Source organism: Nycticebus coucang, chromosome 15 (assembly GCF_027406575.1).
Source record: "Nycticebus coucang isolate mNycCou1 chromosome 15, mNycCou1.pri, whole genome shotgun sequence".
Taxonomy (NCBI): domain Eukaryota; kingdom Metazoa; phylum Chordata; class Mammalia; order Primates; family Lorisidae; genus Nycticebus; species Nycticebus coucang.
This window is the reverse complement of record NC_069794.1, coordinates 61,531,379-61,555,804: the sequence shown is the minus strand read 5'-3', so window position 1 is coordinate 61,555,804 and position 24,426 is coordinate 61,531,379. Positions and strand designations below refer to the sequence as shown.

The 24,426-nt window shown below is 40.8% G+C and overlaps 1 protein-coding gene across 6 annotated transcripts in view; it reads left to right on the top strand.

Moving 5' to 3' along the window:
- Positions 1-24,426, top strand: part of ENOX1 (ecto-NOX disulfide-thiol exchanger 1) — a 730,917-nt gene that overhangs the window by 646,832 nt on the left and 59,659 nt on the right. For all 6 annotated transcript variants that reach the window (XM_053563923.1, XM_053563922.1, XM_053563921.1 and 3 more), the window contains one exon: positions 20,658-20,765. In XM_053563923.1, the coding sequence (XP_053419898.1) occupies positions 20,658-20,765 (108 nt within the window). The remainder of the gene's footprint in view (positions 1-20,657; positions 20,766-24,426) is intronic.

Below are 24,426 nucleotides of genomic sequence, written 5' to 3'. Positions count from 1 at the left end.
GCATGAAGTTATGGCTCTAATTTCTCATAATTTTTGTACCTTGGGAGCTGTTATCATTTATGGCCATGCTGACACCATTTATTGGAAAGGGTCTGACTAACTCAGCTCACTTCTGTAATGCTTCCTATATTTAATGTTTTTGATGCCGAGCAGATTGGTTTAAGATGATAATTTTCTGTCAAACTTTTGGATTTATGCAAGATACTGGTGCTATATTTATTTTACCAGACAGATCTCAGCCCCAGATTGTAAGAACATGTGACACATTTTACAATGACAGTATTTGTTGAGGTTTTGTGTTGCTGGTGCTGCTCCTGTTATTGTTATTTTTCCTATAAAAGAGTCTGAATTTCAAAGACAGGGCAAGCCTGATACAGTCCAGACGCTGAGTAGTTAGCGCAGGGCCACTTGCAGGTAGTTAGAAGCTTCCATGGAAACTATTCTAGTCTGCTGCAGCCCTCACCTGTCTATCTGTGGAGTAGGGAACAGAGGAAACTTGGAGACCTTCAGGAGTTCTGGTTACTCTGAGACTCCTAGAATGTGGGGTTCCAAATAGCCTAAAATTATTTAAATAACTTGGAAACTTTGGGAGAAGAACCAGATTTCTTCTGCCTGTCACTTCCTTAGTGACATGAATGTGTTCATTTATTTACAGATCTTGTTCCAGAGCCACCTAAAATTCAAAGTGCTGCATTCAGGGCTGTTCTTTTCTCTTTACCCTGCCCCTAGATATCTGATTCTCCTAGTCATAAAAATGTTGACTTGCGTTAAAAAAGAAAAGCTGGGAATACTGTAATCATTCAAATAGCTAAAGTTTTACAATTATCAGGAGTTGAGTAATATAAGTGATATGGACCTTCAAGATCCATAATAAGGAAAGTTCTTCATCCTCAGTCAGACATGTGTAGGTGATATAAAGGTAAAACCTTCAGCTATAATTTTCTCTTCATTTATCTCCACAACATGCTAGGGTAGTTGAAACCTTCTCAGCCTTAAGATGCAACTAAAAGCTCACTAGACCAGTGATTTTCAACCAATGTATCACGCAAAGTTTTAAAAATCATTAATTAAATTATTTTCAAAGGAAGTTCAAAGCACGGTAAGTATATTCTTTTGTTTACTTTTTACCAACATAAGTTAAGTGCTGCAGAAGTTTAACTGTACATTCAAGTGTGCTGTGAGTTAAAAAAGGTTGAAAGGCACCAGCCTAGACTCATTTTCTTATCCCATAACCAGAAAGGCAAAAGCTGCTGTCTTAACTCTGCAACCAGAGAGGCCAGCGATGGTGATAATATCCTGCTGTTAATGCTGCTAGAACAAGTTATGCCTTTACTCTCCAGCGACTAAACTGAATGAAGCCCACATCACTTTGCAAAAAGACACCTTCAAAGATTGCCATAGAACTTTACTTTCAAGTCACTCATGGAAGGTTTTCTAACTGTAATCTCATATCATGACTGGGTTACAAACCCTACAAAAAAAAAAACAAATCTGTTGGCCTTTGGAGCATGGTGCAAGACCCAGCTGTTCAATCAGGTTTTTGTTTGATTGAAGTAAATGGTCCAGCCTGGCTGGAAAGCATGTTAATATTTTAAATTTCTACATTAACAACTGTACATGTGCCCAGAGTTTAGGGTAATGACCACCTCATATAATTGCAAAAAAAAATGATAAGAATAAATAAATCCTAGCAAATTGGATTATCATTTGCAGCGGAATTGCCAGCAAAGGCAATAGAGAGAACATCAGGGATGCGTGTTCCTACTTCAGCAAGCATTTGACACCTTCTCTTGTGAATTGCATGAATGGTGCTAATTCAAGTTGGCTGGACTGTGTTTTAAAAGTTGGCTGACAAAAAGTAACCAGCATGGCTAGGGTGGGGCTGAACAACAAGATCCTTCTCTTAATTCCCAGTACTGTTCAAAGTCACTTGACCTTGCTGGCTATTAGTCTCTCCATTTTTGCAAAAAGGATAATGACATCACTTTCATTTAACTCTGTCAGTACCTTTTGCCAGTCAAGTTGCCTCATGTTCCATGTGTATTCTTTTCTCTTACAGCCTCCCACTGGGAAGTGTTATTATCTTTATTTAACATGTGAAGAAAGAAAAACAGGAAGTTGTAATGACCTTGCAAGTTATACTATTAAAAAAAGAAGAAAAAAATGAAGAGAAAATAGGATTTAGAGCCTTTGCATCACTTTTTCTGTGTTTAGTATTCTAGAAATTTGTTGGTACATTGCTTTGCAAATGATAAATAATTCTTCATGAGACAGTTATGAGGGTAGACATGGGGAAAAGAGGACACCAGAGCAGTAAAGTAGCTTGTTCAAGGTTACATCACAGGTCAACAATGCAGCAATCATGCTAGCCTTTGTTGGGATTTTTTTATTTGTTTTGTTTTGTTTCTTGGAGACAGAGTCTCACTGTGTCAGCCTACGTAGAGTGGCCTCACAACTCACAAGAACCTCAAACTCTTGGGCTTAAGTGATTCTCTTGCCTCAGCCTCCCAAGTAGGTGAGACTACAGGCACCTACCACAATACCCAGCAATTTATTGTTGTAGTTCTCATTATTGTTTTAGCTGGTCTGGGCCGGGTTTGAACCCGCCACCTTTGGTGTATGTGGCTGGCACCCTAACCACTGAGCTATGGTCACTGAGCCCATGCTAGTCTTTGAAATGCTAACACGCAGCTTACTTTTTGCTTTTTCACTAATCCTTGGCTATATTTCCTTTCAGACTAATGTTGCCTTATTAGGATATAGTGTATCATGACTAGTAACTCCAGTAAATTATGTGAATGCCATAATAAAGTGTCTGTCTTTCACCCAAGTCCCTCCCAGGGGCATATTCAAGCAAAGGAAATGGTCTCTAAAATCATATCTGACAAAACAGTTCTCCTTGGCCCCTGAGCCCGACAGGCTAAGGTCCTGATCTCCTTCTCTCCCTCTCAAGCACCAGCAGTCATAATTTAATACCTTCCTCTTCTCTAAATGACAGCATTATTTTTAGTAATAATCACGAAATAAAATGAATAGTAATGGCCAAGAAAGAAATGCGGACTGAAAATTTTCTTGCATTAAATTTCATATAAATTTATGCCAGTAAAAAGTAAAATGTAGTACAATGAAAGGAAGAAAAACCACAACCATCTATTCAATAGTTTTCTTTAATGCATCTAACACTTTGAACTTTGATCCTTGATTACTTTTAACATACTACTGTATGTAAATAATTGTCTGGTAAACAAGTGAGTTTTAATAAAACCAGATGCAAAAGGCACAATTTAGGCAGCTACTGATTGTGTCCCTGATGTAATGTTTTCTTGATTCGTCTTTTAGTTGTAAAGCAAACAATTCTATGAAGAATACATTTCAATTTTTTAAATATTAAAAGTCAGTAAGAATGTTTTACATATGAATTAAAATTTATACTTACCAACCCAAAATAATAAAATTCATGGTTCTCTGTTTTGCTAACACATTAAAAATTCTTAGAGGGGTCTTGTGGCATGCATGAAAGTAGCTAGTCTTGGCAAAACTGTGCTATCTTTGTTTATTTCAAATACTCATATGCTATATTCTGTAAAAATGCAAAATATATGTAGTGCGACAAAGGTTAGAACACTGTGTCCAAAGCAAGCTCAGATGACTCTGAATCAGAGCAAAAGTGTGTAGCTGAGGCTTTGACAGTGTGCACTCAAGTGGCCTGAGGGGGGAATTGAGAGTTGTGGCAGACTGTAAAACTGGACATTTTCTGAATCAGTTTCCACATAAAATATGTTTGTTAAAGGGTAAACAGCAGAATGTGCTAATGTGAATACTATATACATATTACCAAATCTTAACAGTGAGGGCAGCAATGTTTTAGAATTTAGATCAACAAGAGATTTTTATGAGAAAGGGGAATTTCATCACTTATTTTGCTTAGAACTGCTAATATGGTGGCAATAGTTGGATGGAAATTTATTTTTATTATTGTTTTAAAATTTGGTATGAATGGACTTGCTTAACTCTTGCCTGGAGGCTGACAGCTCCTGGGCCCCACCTTTGGCACCCCACCACTTCCTCCAGACTTAAGCCTGCCCATCTGCATCTCTGGGGCTTCCTATGTTTTCCTAACCTCTCTGTGGCTCTCGAGCCCCTGAAAAAATCACTCCTTCCTCTGAAAGTTTTGCATGGCTCTGAGGATTCCTGGATTTTTCCCTTTTCTGTACTGCAGGGGAAATCCCACTGTATTATAGGCCAGCCCTGGGGAACCTAGCAATGGCCCAGCTCTAAGTTCCTGCTTTCTGGGGTTCCTCCCTTCACTCTCCTCCCCTGCCCTGAAGAACACACAGCCTGCGCCCTCCCTCTACCCACTCCCTGGGAGACCTGGCTCAAAGGTGTGCACACTGTGTGCATTCTTCAGTTCTGGCCCTTACTCAGTCCAGAGAAGGGAATCTCTGCCAGGTCATGCTGCCCTGGGTGGGGAGTGGTGGGGAGCCAGGGAGCGTCATGTCTCAGGCACCCCTGTGGGGACACAGATCTTTAAAAACACTTATGTCTGCTTTCTCACTAATATCTCTGCTTGTCCCAGGCTCCCTGGGTACTGACAGGCATGACTCTAGGGTTCACAGCCTTGACATGTCAGAGGGCAGGCTCAGGCGGGCACCTGAGCTATTTGGCTCTGGCTGATATGAGGATCTTAACAGCAGGGTCGGGGAACAGAGCCATGCTCCAGGTGTCTCCCGGCTGTAAATGAAGCCCGATCCTATCACAAACAAGAGATTGCCTTTCTGCCTAGCAATGAGAATGGCATTTAAAATTCAATATCAGAAAAGATATTGACGAGATTAAGGGCCTGGAGGAATTGATTTATGAGGAAAGACCCAAGGAATTAAATATGCATAGCCTGGTGTAATAGGATATTAAGCTGTGAACACAATTTCATTTCTATGATCCAGTGTCCCTGTTATCAGTCATCTGAATGGTAGTGTTCTCTGCAAGAGATGTTTCTCCCCTCAGGGGTCACCATGCCTGAGGCAGAGAGGGAGGCACTGGGATTGATACACTGGGTCACTGGCTTAGTTACCCTCATACCTGGGCACAAATTGAAGTGCAGTTTCATCCCCAGGTGGAAGCAGATGACATTTTAAACTAGATCTTGAGTAGTCCTATCCCTCCTTGTGACAAGAAAATTCAAGCTAGCTCCATTCCATCTTTTTCTTTCCAGGGAGAAAAGTGAACATGTAGGTACCAGGAGGTAAATTATCATCCTTACCCTGAGACAGGTTTCTCTCCTTTGTCAGAAATACTGTTGGATGGTTTGCCTTCAGACAAAGCCTTGCTCTGAGGTTGTGATGATATGCATTTGACTGCTTGGGTCTCAAACTTCCCCCGACAATCAGGGGTTTGCTCAGAATCACAGTGTTAGATGTAAATAGACACAGGCTGACTTCATTGGCAGGACCTGAGGCTGACATCCCTCAACAGTTGGAACCAAAACAGGATGGAGGGGTTGCAGGGTCTGAGAGTCCTGGGAGATGTGGAGAAGCAGGAAGCTGTGTGTGTGGCCGACAGGATCCTACCAAGGGGAAAAGGATTAAGAGGTGTCTCCTCCCATCTCAGGACCTAGAAGCAGGACAGATCGGCCAGAGCCGGCCACAGGTGGGGCTCAGATTGAAGGCTGAAATACTGGGAGAAATCAGGTTGGAGTCAGGACACACAAGACAATGAATCTCTGTTGTGGACATTGCCATGTGGACTAGATGTTAAAAGGACTGCTGGGGTCAGCCCCCGCACACACAGTCACACCTACCTTGTCCTTTGGTGAGAATTCCCTGGGCCTCATTTCCTTGGGTGATATTCCACTGGCCTTAAAGGCATAGGCCACTAAATAGGACGTCTGACTTATAGCAAAGTTACAGAGATGGAATGACATTTATTAAAATTGAATCAAATAAGTAAAACTACCTTGAATTTAAATTACACACTATATGAGTTCAGGTATTTTCCAGGCTTTTATCAAAAATATTCAGTGGCTCATTTCCAGTAAGTAGAATAAGGTGTGATTCAGAATGAAACTCCTGAGTCCATTCTACTGACCCCTAAAACTCCTAAACCAACCACCCAAAGCCTCCTACACTCGTTATAGCCATTATTAGAGTATTTTGTGCTGCCTTAAATGAATTGTAATGTGCATAGTAGCATCCTCGTGACCCAGCATTTTGAGAATAGGGTGCTTGATGTTGTTTTTTCTGTATCCTTAATGATACCCAGCCCAGCACTGTGCCCGCAGGAGAAGCTTGGTGTTGACTGAAGGCATGAATGATCACATATTGGCAGATTTAGAAGGAAAGAAGAGCCAAGGCCGGGGAAAATTCCTGAGACAAAAGGGAGAGGAAGAGAGGAGAGAGAGAATGAATGTTGATGTCAGTATATCCACCTGACGTCAGGACTCACCACTGACTCACCACTAACCGAAATTTAGACAGGATACTTACTCTACCATCACAGAAGACACGAGATGGGTATTCCATTTAGGGGTCCTCTGTTTTGTGCCAACCATCACCACCTTTATCTCCCAGCTCTCCCAACATCCTACCAGAGATTCCTAAGTTATCACAATTCTGTGAACATCAGTTTATAATGAGATGGTGCTGGTATATTTCCATACAGGGTATGTGCACTGTTGCCTGTTTTCTGATGAAATCTTTTTTTTTTTTTTTTGAGACTGGGTCTTGCTCTATTGCCTAGGCTAGAGTACAGTTGTGTCACCATAGCCCACTGTAACCTCAAACTCCTGGGCTCAAGTAATCCTCCTGCCTCAGCCTCCTGAGTAGTTGGGACTATAGGCACACATCACCATGCTTGGCTAATTTTTCTAATTTTTTTTTTTGTAGAAAAGAGTCTTTCTATGTTGCTCAGGCTGGTCTTAAACTTCTGGCCTCATGTGATCCTCCTGCCTTGGCCTCCGAAAGTGCTTGTATTACAGTCATGACTTACCACTCCTGAACATGAAATAAATCTTATATAACCTGTTAACTATATAAAAATTTCATCTTGGTAGAAAAATTATAAAATTTAAGAAAAAAGATAAGGAAAGGGTTACAGCTTTTAAAGGAAAGTGAGATTCACCACACTGCTCACAGAAGTATACATAAAAGCATGTCTTCCACAGCCTCACTCATAAGTGGAAGTAATGAATACCTAGGTAGAAGTTGTTGGTAGGAGGATTTTAAATTTAGCATGTTTTGATTTCGATTTCAGATTGACAGTACAGTGTGGTTGCCAGGGTAGAAACCAGAAATTGAGGCAGGAAAATTGAACTGTGCAAGTGGTAGATCTCTCCCAGACAGTGTGACCTTGCATACATGACTTAACCTATTGTCCTCTCATCTGTAAAAATGAAAATGTGACCTCACTTATTCGGGGGCTGCAAATAACATTTGTAATGCTCTTTGAATTTGTCAGAAAGAAAGGCGCATTACATACTGAAGTCCCCGTCCACAAAGAGCGTTACAAATGATCCTATTAAATCAGTGGCCTGGAAATATCAAGATGTGTCAGGTACAGCATTTATTTACCTGCTTATTGTCTGCCACAGTGTTTCCACTTGATTGGCACATGGATAATTGTCAGATTGGAACACACTCAATTGTAACCACCAAAGAATGTAACAGTGCATCTGTTTAATGCCACACTCTCAAATGTTAAATTAAAATTATGCTGTAGTCAGCCAGTCCAACCAAGTGAACTTCTTTAATTGAGGCACTTTGGTACTTAAAAATTCAAACTAGAAAGAATATTATAGAGTCATAAATTTCAAGTGAAAGGGACCAGAAAGACTGACTTAAATTATCTAGTTTTGAACTATCTCCATTTTTATAAGGCATCTAGTCAAATGAAGAATGGCAGTTTTGAATCACCACTGTTTTGAATAAATAAATATTAGATTACAAGTTTATATCCTATAAACAAAAGGAAGCATTAATTTTGTAGAATGCAGAAAACAGTCTTGGGGTTTTACTGTTATTATTCTGCCAGTGGTGATTTTGTTCATTTTTTGGTGGAGCCTGGGGAAATAAATTACGTAATTATAAATTCCTTGCTTGGATTTCCTTAGCCCTTTAAGAAACATTCCTTTTCAGATTAAAAGGATATCTGGAACTGTCAAGTAATAAATTAAAATGTCTTAAATGGAACTGCTATTTACCTCAGAAAGTTTTATGCATGTCTGGAACAATAAATTACCCAGCAATAGATACTAAGTTTTTTTGTTTGTTTGTTTGTTTGGTTTTGTGAATTTTTTTTGGATTTTTTGTTAGATCAGGTTCAATCCCATAGAAATAGGCTGGGCCTGGTGACTCATACCCACACTCTCAGCACTTGGAAAAGCCAAAGAGGGAAGATCGTTTGAGGCCAGAGTTCCAAACAAGCCTGGGTAAAAAATTAAAAAATTAGCCAGGTATGGAGCTGTATACCTGTATTCCCAGCTGTTCAGGAGGCTGAGATGAATAGATTACCTAAGCCTAGGAATTTGAGGCTGCACTGAACAGGGATCGCACCACTGCTCTTAGCCTCAGTGACAGACCTAGATTCTATCTCTTAAAAAACAAAAAAATGTCCAGGCACAGCAGCTTATGCCTGTAATCCTAGCACTCTAGGAGGCTCATGTGGAGGGATTGCTTGAGCTCAGGAGTTCAAGACCGACCAGCCTGAGAAAGAAAGAGCAAAACCATATCTCTACTAGAAGAAAAACAAACAAACAAACAAACAAAATTAGCCAAGGGTAGGAGTTGGCACCGATAGTCCCAGCAACTTGGGAGGCTGAGGCAAGAGGATCACTTAAGCCCATGAGTTTGAGATTGCTGTGAGTTATAATGATGAGGCCACGGCACTCTACCCAGGGCAACAGTGAGACTCTGTCTCAAAAAAAGAAGCAGCCAAATAAAACAAAGAAGTAGAGAAACAAGAGCAAACATTTTATTTCTCTTTTCATTCATTCAGCACCTGCTATGTATAGAAATGACTTACTCATGGCCCTACTGTTGGGGGATGCAGTCTTGTTGAGGAGATACATATGAAATGTGATATATATCGAGTTAACTGTTTTAGGAGCATAGAAGGTAGATGAATTCACTTTGCTTAAATGACTAGAGGACATCTTTATTTAGGAACAACCCAAGGTTACTGCATATAATAGCGTAGTTTCTGCCCTGGACAAGGACACTGGGCTAAAGGGTTAAGTGGAATGAAATCAAGCCCCCACTCCACTGCCCAACCACGCACCCTGGTAAGTTGTGTCTACCTGAAGGGTGGGGCTCTTTTCAATTTCACAAAGGGTCATACCATATGGGTCAATGTTGGGCTGAAAGCAACAATTGAGTTAGGGCTTAAGGAATGAGTATGAATCTGCCAGGCAGAGTTCTGGATGATGAGCTTGTCGTAAGTCATGACAGGGCCTGGCATGTCTGGGGAAGGGTGAGAAGTTCATAGTATGGATTTTATCTGTAGCAGATAGGGAACTGACAGTGTTTTTTAAGAATGGGAGCATGTCAGTCTTTGGGTGCCAAACTCTCTGAGGAGTACAGGGGTGATGTTAAGGGGGGACGGGCAGAATCCAGAGGAGAGGGGATGGTAGCCTTGACTGTGACAGCAAAGAGGGCATGCAGAAAAGGTGGAGGGAGAGACAAAGAGGTGGTGAGGGTAATGCAAGGGCCAGGGCTCACTTCAGAGTTTAACTCTGGATATCAGCGGAAGAGGTTTAATAATGTGTATTTTGGCAGGAAGGGGAGCTAATAGGACGGGTGGAAACACAGCAAGTCAAGGATCTCGTGGGTAGTAAGACAGGGGAAGAGCTATGAAGTCAGCTTTGAAAAGCTTCATTACATGAGATGCAGTGGAAGGCAGGTACATCAATAGGATCACCAGGAGCAAGTACACGTTGAGAAGAAAAGAAGCTGAATCCCAGCTGGCAATCAGAAAAGCACGATGAGTGTAGTGAGAATGATTTGAGTACAGTACCAGGGACGGAAGTCACATTGTAGGAAGATTAAGCATTAAAGGAGATAGCGGTTTTCATCTCCAGTTACCCATTAGATTTTCCTGTGAAAGTTAGAAAAAAATTGTTAATGCCTGGGTTCCTCCTCTTGATATTTTGGGTTAATTAGTCTTCTGTTGGGACCAGAAATCAGTATATATTTTTGAAAAGCTCCAAGGTAATAGTAATGGACAACCAGAATTAAGTACTACAGTTCTTGACTATTCTTTTAAGAAGTATAAATAAACCCCAGTAACTAGAAAGCAGATAATGACATGCTTAAAACAAGGTATCAGAGAAATACAAAAACTTTTGAAGATGAAGAATCTTTATATTCTGTTAGACTTATAAAAATTATAAAGGTGAATAATGATGCTTTTAGTGTAGCTGTGGGGTTGAGCAGCTATTGTATGCCATTAGTGGGTAGGTAGACTAGTGCAGCCCTCCTGCCAGAATAGCTTTACCTTGACCCAAGAACTCCACCACTGGATATGAATCCCAGTGAAATTCTCCCACAGGGGCAGAGGCAGCATGCACTAGCATTGCAGGCTTGTAAAGAGTGGGGAGAATTGGAGCTAGCCTGACTGGCCTTCACTGGGAAAATGAAATGAATTAGGCAAAATTGGGAGAACATACCCCACAGAATATTATGCAACCATCAGAATCATACATTAGATATAGAAAATATTAGCATGGAGGGGGAGAGCAAGATGGCAGCTGAATAACAGCTTCCTTGGATCTGGGCACCGTGAGTCTGGGGAGATAGGACTCCAGGCATCTCTGGCTGGTGGGATCTGCCTATCATCACCTCTGTGAGGATACGGGGAGTCAGCGAGAGACTTCTGGACCCCAAGAGGAGGACTAAAACAGTGGAAAAACGGCAAGTGGTCGCATGTGTTCAATCGGTCTAACCCTGCCCGCAACTGTTAAGTTCAGTAGCAGTGAGACTGCAAACCGGAAAGGCCTTACCTGTGAACTGTATTGGTGTCTTTGGACTTGGCACTCAGTTGAACTGCCTTGGGAGAGCCTGAGTGGGAGTGCAGGGAACTTTGGCCGTCGTCTAGGGCCCCAGTCTGAGCCGCTGAACCAGACGGAGCTAATAGTGTTTGGCTGTGGGCCACAGGGAGCCATTGTGAGTGATCTGCCCTGGCAAGCTCCACCTTCAGGGTTGCAGAGCTAGAATCCGGGTGGGAGCTGGTAACCTAACAACTGAGTAGCCTAAGGGTGGGGTCTGAGCCACCTTGCAGCCCTAACCCTCAGGGTCAGAGTGAGACCAGTTTTGGCACACTGGGTAAGTGGATAGCCACTTCAGCAGTGATTCCAGCAATAAGCACTTTCCTGGGAAAGCTTCTGTTCAGCAAGTTTACAAGTTCAAAGTGCCCTTTAAGTGGGCTGAAGAGAGATTTAGGGTGTCTACCTGCTGGGGTTTGAGAAATCAGCAGACTCCAGTCGTATCAGAACTGTGATTAACATCTCATACCCCAGAAGACCACATGTTGGCCAGACAATATTCAACAACATATACATAATGCTTTGTTTTTGGTTGTGTTTTTTTGTTTTGTATTGTTTTTTTTGGTTTGGATGTTCTTTTGTTTATTTTGATGTTGTGGATGTTGTTTTGTTTTTTAATTTCAACCTTTTCCATTCAGATCCTTTTTCTTTCTCAATTTTTCTAGTTTAATTATAATTTCCCATTGCTGCCTTTTTCAATAACTAGAACTTCATTTTTGCTAGTTTCTACCGCTATTATTTGCTTTTTCACCCAATTTTATCTCGTAAACTTTTCTGTTTGCTTGTTTTGGTTTGATTTATAGCATTTTTGTCTTTCCTCTCTACTTGGTGCAGGTGGGGTACTGTGTCTGATCAGGTTAGCAAAGAGCTGCTGACCTCAAGGGAACCACCCAACTGGGCACCCCCAGAAGGTGGGGTTTTTTTTAAGGTTGTGTCAAAGTACCCCATACTCCTATATTGCTCTGTCTCCCTCTTTCTGTGCCTCTCTTCTTTTTGTCAATATTCCTTTTACCCAACCCCTCTCCTTTCTCTATTTTTTTTTTCTTATCACTCGGTCCTCCTTTCTTTCATCCCTTTCTTGCTCTTCAACCTTCTCACCCTTCTTGTCCTGTAACAAAAGGACTCATCGAACACTTAGTCCACAAACACGAGAACTTACAGAGCAAGAGCAAGTGAAAGGAAAATTAGGGCAAGGAAACAGATAAAAGAAATCACTCATGAGGAAGAATCAGCAGAAAACTCCAGGCAACATGAAGAACCAGTCCAGAACAACCCCGCCAAGGGACCATGAGGTAGCTACTGCAGAGGATTCCACCTATAAAGAAATGTTAGGAATGACAGAAAGGGAATTCAGAATACACATGTTGAAAACAATGAAAGAAATGATGGAAACAATGAAGGAAACTGCTAATAAAGTGGAAAATAACCAAAAGGAAATCCAAACACAGAATCAAATAAGAGATGAACGATATAAAGAATATAAAAAGGATATAGCAGAGCTGAAGGAACTGAAACAGTCAATTAGGGAACTTAAAGATGCAATGGAAAGTATCAGCAACAGGTTAGACCATGCAGAAGAAAGAATTTCAGAGGTAAAAGACAAAGTTCTTGAGATAACTCAGATAGTAAAAGAGGCAGAAAAGAAGAGAGAGAAAGCAGAACGTTCACTGTCAGAATTATGGGACTTTATGAAGCCTTCCAACATATGAGTTATAGGAATCCCAGAAGAGGAAGAAGAATGCCCCAGAGGAATGGAAGCCATACAAGAGAATGTTATAAAATAAAATTTCCCAAATATCACCAAAGATTCTGACACACTGCTTTCAGAGGGATATCGGACCCCAGGTCGCCTCAACTCTAACCGAGCTTCTCCAAGACACATTGTGATGAACCTGTCCAAAGTCAAGACAAAAGAAAAGATTCTGCAAGCTGCCAGGTGTAAGCGCCAGTTGAACTACAGGGGCAAATCCATCAGAATGACCGCAGACTTCTCTAATGAAACTTTCCAAGCAAGAAGACAATGGTCATCTACCTTTAATCTACTTAAACAGAACAATTTCCAGCCCAGAATTCTATACCCTGCTAAGCTAAGCTTCAAAATTGACGGAGAAATCAAATCATTTACGGATATACAAACATTGAGGAAATTCTCCACAACAAGACCAGCTCTACAGGAAATACTTCAACCTGTTCTGCACACTGACCACCACAATGGATCAGCAGCAAAGTAAGAACTCAGAAATCAAAGGACAGAACCTAACCTCCACACTGATGCAAAAGATAAAACTAAGCAATGGACTCTCACCAAATAAGATGAATAGAATACTACCACACTTATCAATTATCTCAATAAATGTTAATGGCTTGAATTCCCCACTGAAGAGACATAGATTGGCTGACTGGATTAAAAAACACAAGCCATCCATTTGCTGTCTGCAAGAAACACACCTGGCTTCAAAAGACAAATTAAAGCTCCGAGTCAAGGGTTGGAAGACAATTTTTCAGGCAAATGGAATTCAGAAGAAAAAAGGAGTTGCGATCTTATTTTCAGATATGGATTTAAAGCAACTAAAGTCAAAAAAGACAAAGATGGTCACTTTATATTGGTCAAGGGAAAAATACAACAGGAAGACATTTCAATTCTAAATATTTATGCACCCAATTTAAATGCTCCCAGATTCTTGAAACAGACCTCACTCAGTCTGAACAATATGATATCTGATAATACCATCATAACAGGGGACTTTAACACTCCTCTTACAGAGCTGGACAGATCCTCTAAACAGAAATTAAACAAAGATATAAGAGATTTAAATGAGACCCTAGAACAACTGTGCTTGATAGACGCATATACAACACTCCATCCCAAAGATAAAGAATATACATTCTTCTCATCACCGCATGGAACATTCTCCAAAATTGATCATATCCTGGGACACAAAAAACAAATCTCAACAGAATCAAAAGAATTGAAATTTTACCTTGTATCTTCTCAGACCATAAGGCACTAAAGGTGGAACTCAACTCTAACAAAAACGCTCGACCCCACACAAAGGCATGGAAATTAAACAATCTTCTGTTGAATAACAGATGGGTGCAGGAAGAAATAAAACAGGAAATCATTAACTTCCTTGAGCATAACAACAATGAAGACACAAGCTACCAAAACCTGTCGGATACTGCAAAAGCACTTTTGAGAGGAAAATTCATCGCTTTAGATGCCTACATTCGAAAAACAGAAAGCGCATCAACAATCTCTTCCATCTTATGGAATTGGAAACAGAAGAACAATCTAAGCCTAAACTCAGTAGAAGAAAAGAAATCTCCAAAATCAAATCAGAGATCAATGAACTTGAAAACAAAAGAATCATTCAGAAAATTGATGAAACAAGGAGTTGGTTTTTTGAAAAAATAATTGGAATAATTTCTGCAGTATAGGAATAGATACAGTATAAAATAGTATATAGATATAGTATAGGAATATATATAGTATAAAATAGAATTCTGCAGTATAAAATAGAAAAACCATTGGCCAGACTAAGGAGGAATAGAAAAGTAAAATCTCTAGTAACCTCAATCAGAAATGATAAAGGGGAAATAACAACTGATCCCACAGAGATACAAGAGATCATCTCTGAATACTACCAGAAACTGTATGTCCAGAAATTTGACAATGTGAAGCAAATGGATCAATATTTGGAATCACACCCTCTCCGTAGACTCAGCCAGGAAGAAATAGAGCTCCTGAGCAGACCAATTTCAAGCACTGAGATCAAAGAAACAATAAAAAATCTTCCAACCAAAAAAAACCCTGGTCCAGATGGCTTCACTCCAGAATTCTATCAAACCTTCAAGGAAGAGCTTATTCCTATACTGCAGAAATTATTCCAAAAAATTGAGGAAGAAGGAATCTTCCCCAACACATTCTATGAAGCAAACATCACCCTGATACCAAAACCAGGAAAAGACCCAAACAAAAAGGAGAATTTCAGACCCATCTCACTCATGAATATAGACGCAAAAATTCTCAACAAAATCCTAGCCAATAGATTACAGCTTATCATCAAAAAAGTCATTCATCATGATCAAGTAGGCTTCATCCCAGGGATGCAAGGCTGGTTTAACATACGCAAGTCCATAAACGTTATCCACCATAATAATGTAGGTAAAAATAAAGATCACATGATCCTCTCAATAGATGCAGAAAAAGCATTTGATAAAATCCAGCATCCTTTTCTAATTAGACCACTGAAGGGTATAGGCATAGGTGGCACATTTCTAAAACTGATTGAAGCTATCTATGACAAACCCACAGCCAATATTTTACTGAATGGAGTAAAACTGAAAGCTTTTCCTCTTAGAACTGGAACCTACAAGGTTGTCCTCTGTCACCTTTACTATTCAACATAGTGCTGGAAGTTCTAGCCAATACAATTAGGCAAGACAAGGAAATAAAGGGAATCCAAATGGGAGCAGAGGAGATCAAGCTCTCCCTCTTTGCTGACGACATGATCTTATACTTAGAGAACCCCAAAGACTCAACCACAAGACTCCTAGAAGTCATCAAAAAATACAGGAATGTTTCAGGATATAAAATCAATGTCCACAAGTCAGTAGCCTTTGTATACACCAATAACAGTCAAGATGAGAAGCTAATTAAAAACACAACTCCCTTCACCATAGTTTCAAAGAAAATGAAATACCTAGGAATATACCTAACGAAGGAGGTGAAGGACCTCTATAAAGACAGCTATGAAATCCTCAGAAAGGAAATAGCAGAGGATATTAACAAATGGAAGAACATACCATGCTCATGGATGGGAAGAATCAACATTGTTAAAATGTCTATACTTCCCAAAGCAACCTACCTATTCAATGCCATTCCTATCAAAATACCAACATCGTACTTTCAAGATTTGGAAAAAATGATTCTGCGTTTTGTATGGAACCAGAAAAAACCCGTATAGCTAAGGCAGTTCTTAGTAATAAAAATAAAGCTGGGGGCATCAGCATACCAGATTTTAGTCTGTACTACAAAGCCATAGTGGTCAAGAGAGCATGGTACTGGCACAAAAACAAAGACATAGACACTTGAAATCGAATTGAAAACCAAGAAATGAAACTAACATCTTATAACCACCTAATTTGATAAACCAAACAAGAACATACCTTGGGGGAAAGACTCCCTATTCAATAAATGGTGTTGGGAGAACTGGATGTCTACAGGTAAAAGACTGAAACTGGACCCACACCTTTCACCACTCACAAAAATTGATTCAACATGGATAAACGACTTAAATTTAAGGCATGAGAGAATAAAAATCCTCCAAGAAAGCATAGGAAAAACACTGGAAGATATTGGCCTGGGGAAAGACTTCATGAAGAAGACTGCCATGGCAATTGCAACAACAACAAAAAAACAAATGTAACTTCATTAAACTGAAAAGTTCTGTATAGCTAAGGAGACAATAACCAAAGCAAAGAGACAACCTACACAATGGGAAAGGATATTTGCATATTTTCAATCAGACAAAAGCTTGATACCTAGGATCTATAGAGAACTCAAATTAATCCACATGAGAAAAGCCAACAATCCCATATATCAATGGGCAAGAGACATGAATAGAACCTTCTCTAAAGATGACAGACGAATGGCTAACAAACACATGAGAAAACGTTCATCATCTCTATATATTAGAGAAATGCAAATCAAAACAACCCTGAGATATCATCTAACCCCAGTGAGAATGGCCCACATCACAAAATCTCAAAACTGCAGATGCTGGCATGGATGTGGAGAGAAGGGAACACTTTTACACTGCTGGTGGGACTGCAAACTAGTACAACCTTTCTGGAAGGAAGTATGGAGAAACCTCAAAGCACTCAAGCTAGACCTCCCATTTGATCCTGCAATCCCATTACTGGGCATCTACCCAGAAGGAAAAAAATCCTTTTATCATAAGGACACTTGTACTAGACTGTTTATTGCAGCTCAATTTACAATCGCCAAAATGTGGAAACAGCCTAAATGCCCACCAACCCAGGAATGGATTAACAAGCTGTGGTATATGTATACCATGGAATACTATTCAGCCATTAAAAAAAATGGAGACTTTACATCCTTCGTATTAACCTGGATGGAAGTGGAAGACATTATTCTTAGTAAAGCATCACAAGAATGGAGAAGCATGAATCCTATGTACTCGATTTTGATATGAGGACAATTAATGACAAGTAAGGTTATGGTGGGGGGAAAGCAGAAAGAGGGACGGAGGGAGGGGGGTGGGGCCTTGGTGTGTGTCACACTTTATGGGGGCAAGACACGATTGCAAGAGGGACTTCACCTGACAATTGCAATCAGTGTGACCTGGCTTATTGTACCATCAATGAATCCCCAACAATAAAAAAAAAAGAAAGAAAGAAAAGAAAATATTAGCATGGATGGATCTTTAAAAATTGAGATTTATTAAAAACACAATAACTAGCAAGAAATATAATGATATCACTTACAAAAAAGTAAATACAAAACAACTATTTAATATATATGCATATATTCTTTTTAAATTTATTTATTTATTTATTTATTTTTTGAGACAGAGTCTCACTATGTCGCCCTTGTTACAGTGCTATGGTGTCACAGCTCCCAGCAACCTCAAACTCTTAGGCTTAAGCGAGTCTCTTGCCGCAGCCTGCCGAGTAGCTGGGACTACCCGCGCCTGCCACAATGCCCGGCTATTTTTTGTTGCAGTGTCATTGTTGTTTAGCTGGCCCGGGCCGGGTTGAACCCACCACCTTCAGTGTATATGGCTAGCGCCTTAAATCACTGTGCTATGGACACCGAGCAGATATATATTCTTTTTTAAAAGAAAAATATATTCCAAATAAAAATCTAGATGACACTAACCTATTAAAATGATTGCCTGCACTTCAGAAGAACAGAGAATCTTGATGAGAAAGAAGATATTTCTCTTAAAAAGTGTGATTTGGGCCAGGCACAGTGGCTCACACCTGTAATCCCAGCACTTGAGAGGCCTAGGTGGGTGGATTGCCTGAGCTCACAAGTTCGAGACCAGCCTAAGCCAGAGTGAAACCTCATCTCTAAAAAATAGCCAGGCATTGTGTCAGGCCCTGGTAGTCTCAGTTACTTGGGAGGCTTAGGCAAGAGAATCGCTTGAACGCAAGAGTTTGAGGTTGCTGTGAGCTGTGATGCGACAGCACTCTACTGAGGGCAACAAAGTGAGACTTTGTCTCCAAAAAAAAAAAAAAAGTGTGATTCCAAGGAAGGATGAGATAGGATGAATGCTTAAATGGGAGGTGGGGCCAAGGAAAGGGTGTGTGTGTGTGTGTTATAGAAGGAAGAGTTGTAAATGTATAGATGAGGTGCAAGGCTCCTCCCTCTTATGTAATCACATCACTGGTAGGAACAGCAGAGAGTTTGTCCAAGTAGTATTCCTTTCCACAACCTCAAGTTCATTTGATTTTTTTCTCATTGTACAACAGTGTGTGCTTGCTACAGGTATGTCAGAAAATTGGTGAAGAAACCTAACATAACAGATCCATAACCCCATCAACCCAGAGACAGTATCCAGATCTTTCTCTATGAGTATTTTGCCAAATTAAATGAAAACTGTTTGTAACCTGAACCTTTTTGTTGTTGTTGTTTTCTGCTGAGAAGTGTATTGTGTGTCTCTTCTGTGTCTGGAGACATTTGTGCAACTTTGTTTTTAATGGCTGCATAGTGTCCTGTTATACAGATAACACCATTGTTCATGTCCAGTGCCCTTCCTCTGGACATCACTTCTAAATCTTACCACCTCAATGCCATGGTGAATAAACATAAGCGATCTACCTTTGAAAACAATCGCCTGTCCTTCACTTGGCTCATTTTAAAAGGAGGTTTGAAGCTTAGACTTGCAATTATCTAATGAAGTAAAACTTTACTTGGCTTCACCCAAATTGGAGACTGGGGCCAGTCATAAATGACAATGAAGGAATAAGGCCATTCTCCACTGTTCAGACATAATATAGGTACTTGTCACGGTGCCAAAGGACAATGTGGGCTCTCTGGTTCCTATACTTTAGTCAGTGATGCACAGTTAACTCACAGAGACTGTTCAAGTAGCCAGTGTGCAACATGTGGCTCCTAAGTAATTATGTTACAGGCATGGGGGAACTAGGAGACACTCAGCTTTTAGAAAATTATGAAGAGGCCGGGCTTGGTGGCTCATGCCCCTAATCCTAGCATTCTGGGAGGCCAAGGGAGGTAGATTGCTGAGCTCAGAACTTCGAGACCAGCCTAAGTAAGAGTGAAACCCCATCTCTACTAAAATAGAAAAACTAGCATTGTGGTGGGCGCTTATAGTGCCATCTACTCAGGGGGCTGAGGCAGGAGGATTGCTCAAGCCCAAGAGTTTGAGGTTGCTGTGAGCTATGATGCCATGGTGACACAGTGAGACTCTGTCTCAAAAAAAAAAAAAAAGAAAGAAAATTACAAAGAAATCACCATTCATGCTAGGGGACCATAATAGATTCTTAAACTCATACCAGAATGGGGCACAGCATATACCAGCCTCAAGGCAAAGCACAATGTGTTTTTCTGAGTACTACCTAACCCCCGAAGTCTCCCCCAAAACTAGAAGGTTTAATTTAATCCTTCCAGTTAGTAGTTTCGAGTAGGTTTTGATAGTGACTGACCAAGCCCCTCTATAGCCAGCCTGCCAAGGTCTAAAGCAGCAGCCTGGGTACTGGAGATGGTCCCTTCCTGGCAGGAATATGCTAACATTTCCGTATCATTAGGGCAGAATTTGTTATGTGTGGTAGCAGAAGAAATGCACTTTTGTCTTTTCAAACTAGTCCTTTGTTGTCAAGGAGCTTTGAATAGACAAAGCTGTTTTCAGGGCCTGTTTCAAAGCTATTAAATGTATTCTCCAGCCTATGTACATCTATGTATATATTAACACATAGCCACGTCCCAAAGAATGCATGCTGGGCAGCAGTCTGGCAGGCAAGGTAAGCCTTCCCATGAGTTACGGCTGATAGTGCAAGGAAAGCTCAAGGCTTACAAAAATCCCTTCAGTGGCCCTGCTTAAAAATAGCAGTGCAGGTCATAGCTTAGTGTTTTGACAGCTTATATCAGCAGTTTTCTCAGCTGATATATTGATTGCAGTTTGGACTTCAGTCCTGCTGATCTAATAAAACATCACCGTCATAACAGAAAGTAAAAGGGATCTTTTGTGGTCCCAGCCACTTGGCGAAGTGGATTTACTATCTATAACATGCAAAATGAAGTGACATTGGACAGGTTCACTAATTATATTTTATAATTTAATTTCCTCATCTATTATATAGTTTATTAACACTATTCTGCATATGTTTACAAACATGCATTTGTTCAAAGGAATGCAATGGTGCCTTCATGAATACTAAAACACATTTTGTGCATCAGTACCACAAACAACCTAATTGCATGCCAAAGACTGCAATGCTCCCTATATTAAGTGGGGTGAAAGCAGTCAGCTGAAGTCTGGACCAACCTTTAAGACATGTAAACATCTTTTCCTGGTATTCTGTATATTTTAAAATCACTCGGCCTTCAATCCCCCTTATGCTGTCCTTTATTTCACAGCAACTGCTAACCATCCAGGAGGAGTTAAACAACAAAAAGTCAGAACTGGAACAAGCGAAGGAAGAGCAATCCCACACACAAGCGTTAGTGAAAGTCCTCCAGGAACAAGTAAGTTAATGAAACAGCTGCCTAATGAACCAAATCAAACACCCCGATGCACGCCTCCCTCGTGCATCACCCACGCAAACACTACTGAAGGTAATCTGCAGTAGTGTTAGCCTGCACCCTGCCAAAGCTCCTGGCATCTTTGCTGTGTGGGGTATATAATCTCATGGCCAGCGTCGCTCACTGTCCTCACTCCTGTACCTATTTAGCCTGCCCAAGCCCGCCAGCATTGTATGACAGTTTCTTACAGAAGACAAATGGATTTTGATGATGTTTTATAATGTGGGCAGTGCAGATATACTTCAAAGTAAGCAGCAAGGTTCCTGTTACATCTAATGGTGGGAGAGATGTGTGGTATAACCTAGGGTCCTCCTGCAGACATGTGAACAAGAAAGACTGATGCATAACAGCGGTAAGATAATATCTGCCCTGTGCATCAGAGCACTTATCCAACCGTGGTGAGCAACAGACCTTTTCTATGAAGTTTGTAAATCTGATCGTTTCATTTTAGCTTTTTTTGATACAAAAGTGTGGCTTGACATTGATAACTGGATCAGAAAGTATTGTCTTACAGTAGGGCAAGATCGATCACTCAGCAGGCAGCATAATGAAATCTAAGCCCACTATCTACATTGGAGGAGCCTGGAGAGCTCCTGAAATGCCTTCCTATTTCTGGCCTTCACTTGCTGCCAACAATATAATGAATAGTATTAGGAGAGAAAAAAATCACATCCAACCCTCTATGGGTTATTAAATGTAGGTTGTTTTAATTTTTTCATTCACACATAGTAGTTTATAACAATGTTATTTATGTGGTATAATTTCAAAGGTGACATTTTGGAAAATAAGAAATAGGAAGGGTATGACCCTTGTCAGCTGTGACTAAGCCACTTTGCAAGTGATTCTTATTATTTTAATGGTTTGGGAATCAAGAAAGTATCTTCTTAGTTATTTTCCCCTAAAAATGTAATTGATTTGTGAAGGAAAAGTGAAGATGGTAGAAAGTTTATAGTCTTTTTTAACTTTGGAGAAAAAGGCTTTTTAAAACTACTGATTATCTTTATATGATTTTCATGCATTCAATACCTTACACTAAGTCTAAATCTGTGTGATTTCAGATGTTAGATTGAACTGAAAAATCCAGTTGACTAAATTCACCATTACCTACTGTCTAGGACATATGCAATCGTTGCCTTTCCACTTCTACGTTATTAAAAGACTCCCAAGAAAATGGAGCTGAGTTAGGCCATATCTGCTCCTGAGCAAACTGATATGGCTCTGAGCTTTTGTTGTTTTCTGCTCTCTCCCTCCCTGTGACTTTTTCTTTTAGGTAGCTTTAACTGGAGTTGGGAGGAGTGAAATTCTCTTTTCTCTAAATGACTCAAATCCATTATTCTGATTTGGAGTCCAAACCCCAGTCATAAAGACAGATTCTGAGTTTTGCAAAAATTATTGATATATTCTTGTTACAGCATGCATTTTTAAACAGCAAAGCACACACACAGGCATTGGTGAAACATCACATTTCACTCTCCATTACTTTAAAGAAAAAAAAAAAACAGAACGTGAAGAGGATTCAAAAGATCTAAAACCATTAAGGACCTAGAAAATACGATTGAGAAGGAAGCATTTTTAAATTGCAGTACTAATTGAAGTGGGATGGCTTTTTCCAAGCAAAAGGTCCAAGAATATCTAAGTCTAAGGAGGTCCATTGGTACATAACAGCTAAATGTATCTGGGCTGCTGTTGCCACTGCCCCACTATTTGCCCAAGAGCCCAGTAGCTGTTGCTCCTGGTGGTTCTTGCAAAGGGGGTAGGCAAGGTACTGGTTCATTCTATCGCCCTGCAGCCACCCACCCACACAGAGACATACACTGAAACCACACCTGTCACCTCCATAAGCATTGCCTTAGGAGGCCTTTTTTGGATATGTGTGGAATAACTACACGTGAAAGCACTGTTTCGGTTGCCTGCATAGATATGGCAACTTACAAACACTGCAGAGTTTAAATTAATAGCAGGGAAAGACAGACCCTTCTCTGAAGATGTGGTATTTTGCTATTCAAAGCACCTGCCACTTGCTGGGAATCCTGACAGGAAAGGAGAGGTCCTGAGGCAGACCCTTCCCACTACTAGACCACTTCCCACTGCTTCCAGGAAGGCCAGATCGCTCCTCCATTCCCTCAGCTCTCTAGCCTTCCTGTTTGCTAAGACCAGCTTCTCTAGGTCTCTGCAGCTCCACAGAGTCCTCCCTGCCTACATCTGGAGCTTGTCCACAGGCATGAGTCTCATCAGCCCTTCCTGGGGAGAGCAGCAGTGGGAGGAGGGAAGAACAAGGAGCAGGCCAGGGAGTGCAAAGCAGCCAGCCTGGAGCCCAGCCACCAGGAGAGGGGCTGCACGTGGAGGGGCTGCCTCCCGAAGCTGGCAGGAGAGAGCAGAGAGTAAATGGGCAAATAAAGATGAGGGCAGACTTAGAGGACGACCTGGAGTAGAAAGGGAGGAGAGCAACGGGCACATTTACCTTGGTAAACATGTAAAGATAGAACTGCAGAAAAATAACAAGATCTGAGCTAACCTGATTCTAACACTTGGAGCACAAGCTACAGGACCTCAGTGTGTGTGTGGGGTGGGGATGGGGGTGGTAGGGGGTGTGGGTAGAAGGTTCCATGAGAAGGAAAAAGATGGGGAACACCCACATAAGAAACCTTAAGCTAGGAAAAGGTGGAGGTTTATTTTTTAAGTCCTTTCATGCCTTGTGGTAATGAATGGTATTCCTATCACAGAGGCTTCCATTTTCTTTCTCGTGCATGTCACATACTGCCCACAGCCCCTTGTAGTTGCCATGTGTAGAATCATCAGTGATGTAGCCCTAAAGAACCATGGGTGTATTTTTTCCCTTAAGTGGGAACGATGTGGAAATGGGTCAGAGTCTTTGGTCCCTAATTAGCTGCCTGTCCTCAATTTCTTCATGTCACAATTCTTTGGAAAAACCACTCTCTTGGCATGGAGAGGCTATGGCTTTCTTGCTGAGAGTTTAAGATTGACTTTAAAAAACCTTAGAAGCTTTATTTTAATATGTACAAAATAAGCAGAAAGAACCAATATTCTGAATCAAACACATTGGTGGTGTATGTACAGTTATTTTCTTTCAAATTTTACATATTTATTCTCCACCATGAATACTTTATTTTAGGCATAAAAAAGATGATAAAGGAGATGCTGCTTCCTAAGTGTGATAAGTCAGGAAGAAATACTGGCAAACAGCTGCAAGGCTAACTTACCCTTTTCCTTTGCTCTCTGCTTCCAAATTTCTGTTTTGAATCAGGATAGGATAAAAATGCCAATTAAAGGTTTCCTGAAATTTCCTGGAAAATGATTATTCTTAAACCTTCTGAGAGGGAGGAGAATTTTAAATATTCACTGTTAAAAACTTTATTTAAGGGCGGCATCTGTGGCTCTCAGTGAGTAGGGCGCCGACCCCATATACCGAGGGTGGTGGGTTCAAACCCAGCCCCGGCCAAACTGCAACAAAAAAATAGCCGGGCGTTGTGGCGGGCGCCTGTAGTCCCAGCTGCTCGGGAGGCTGAGGCAAGAGAATCACATAAGCCCAAGAGCTGGAGGTTGCTGTGAGCCGTGTGACGCCACAGCACTCTACCGAGGGCAG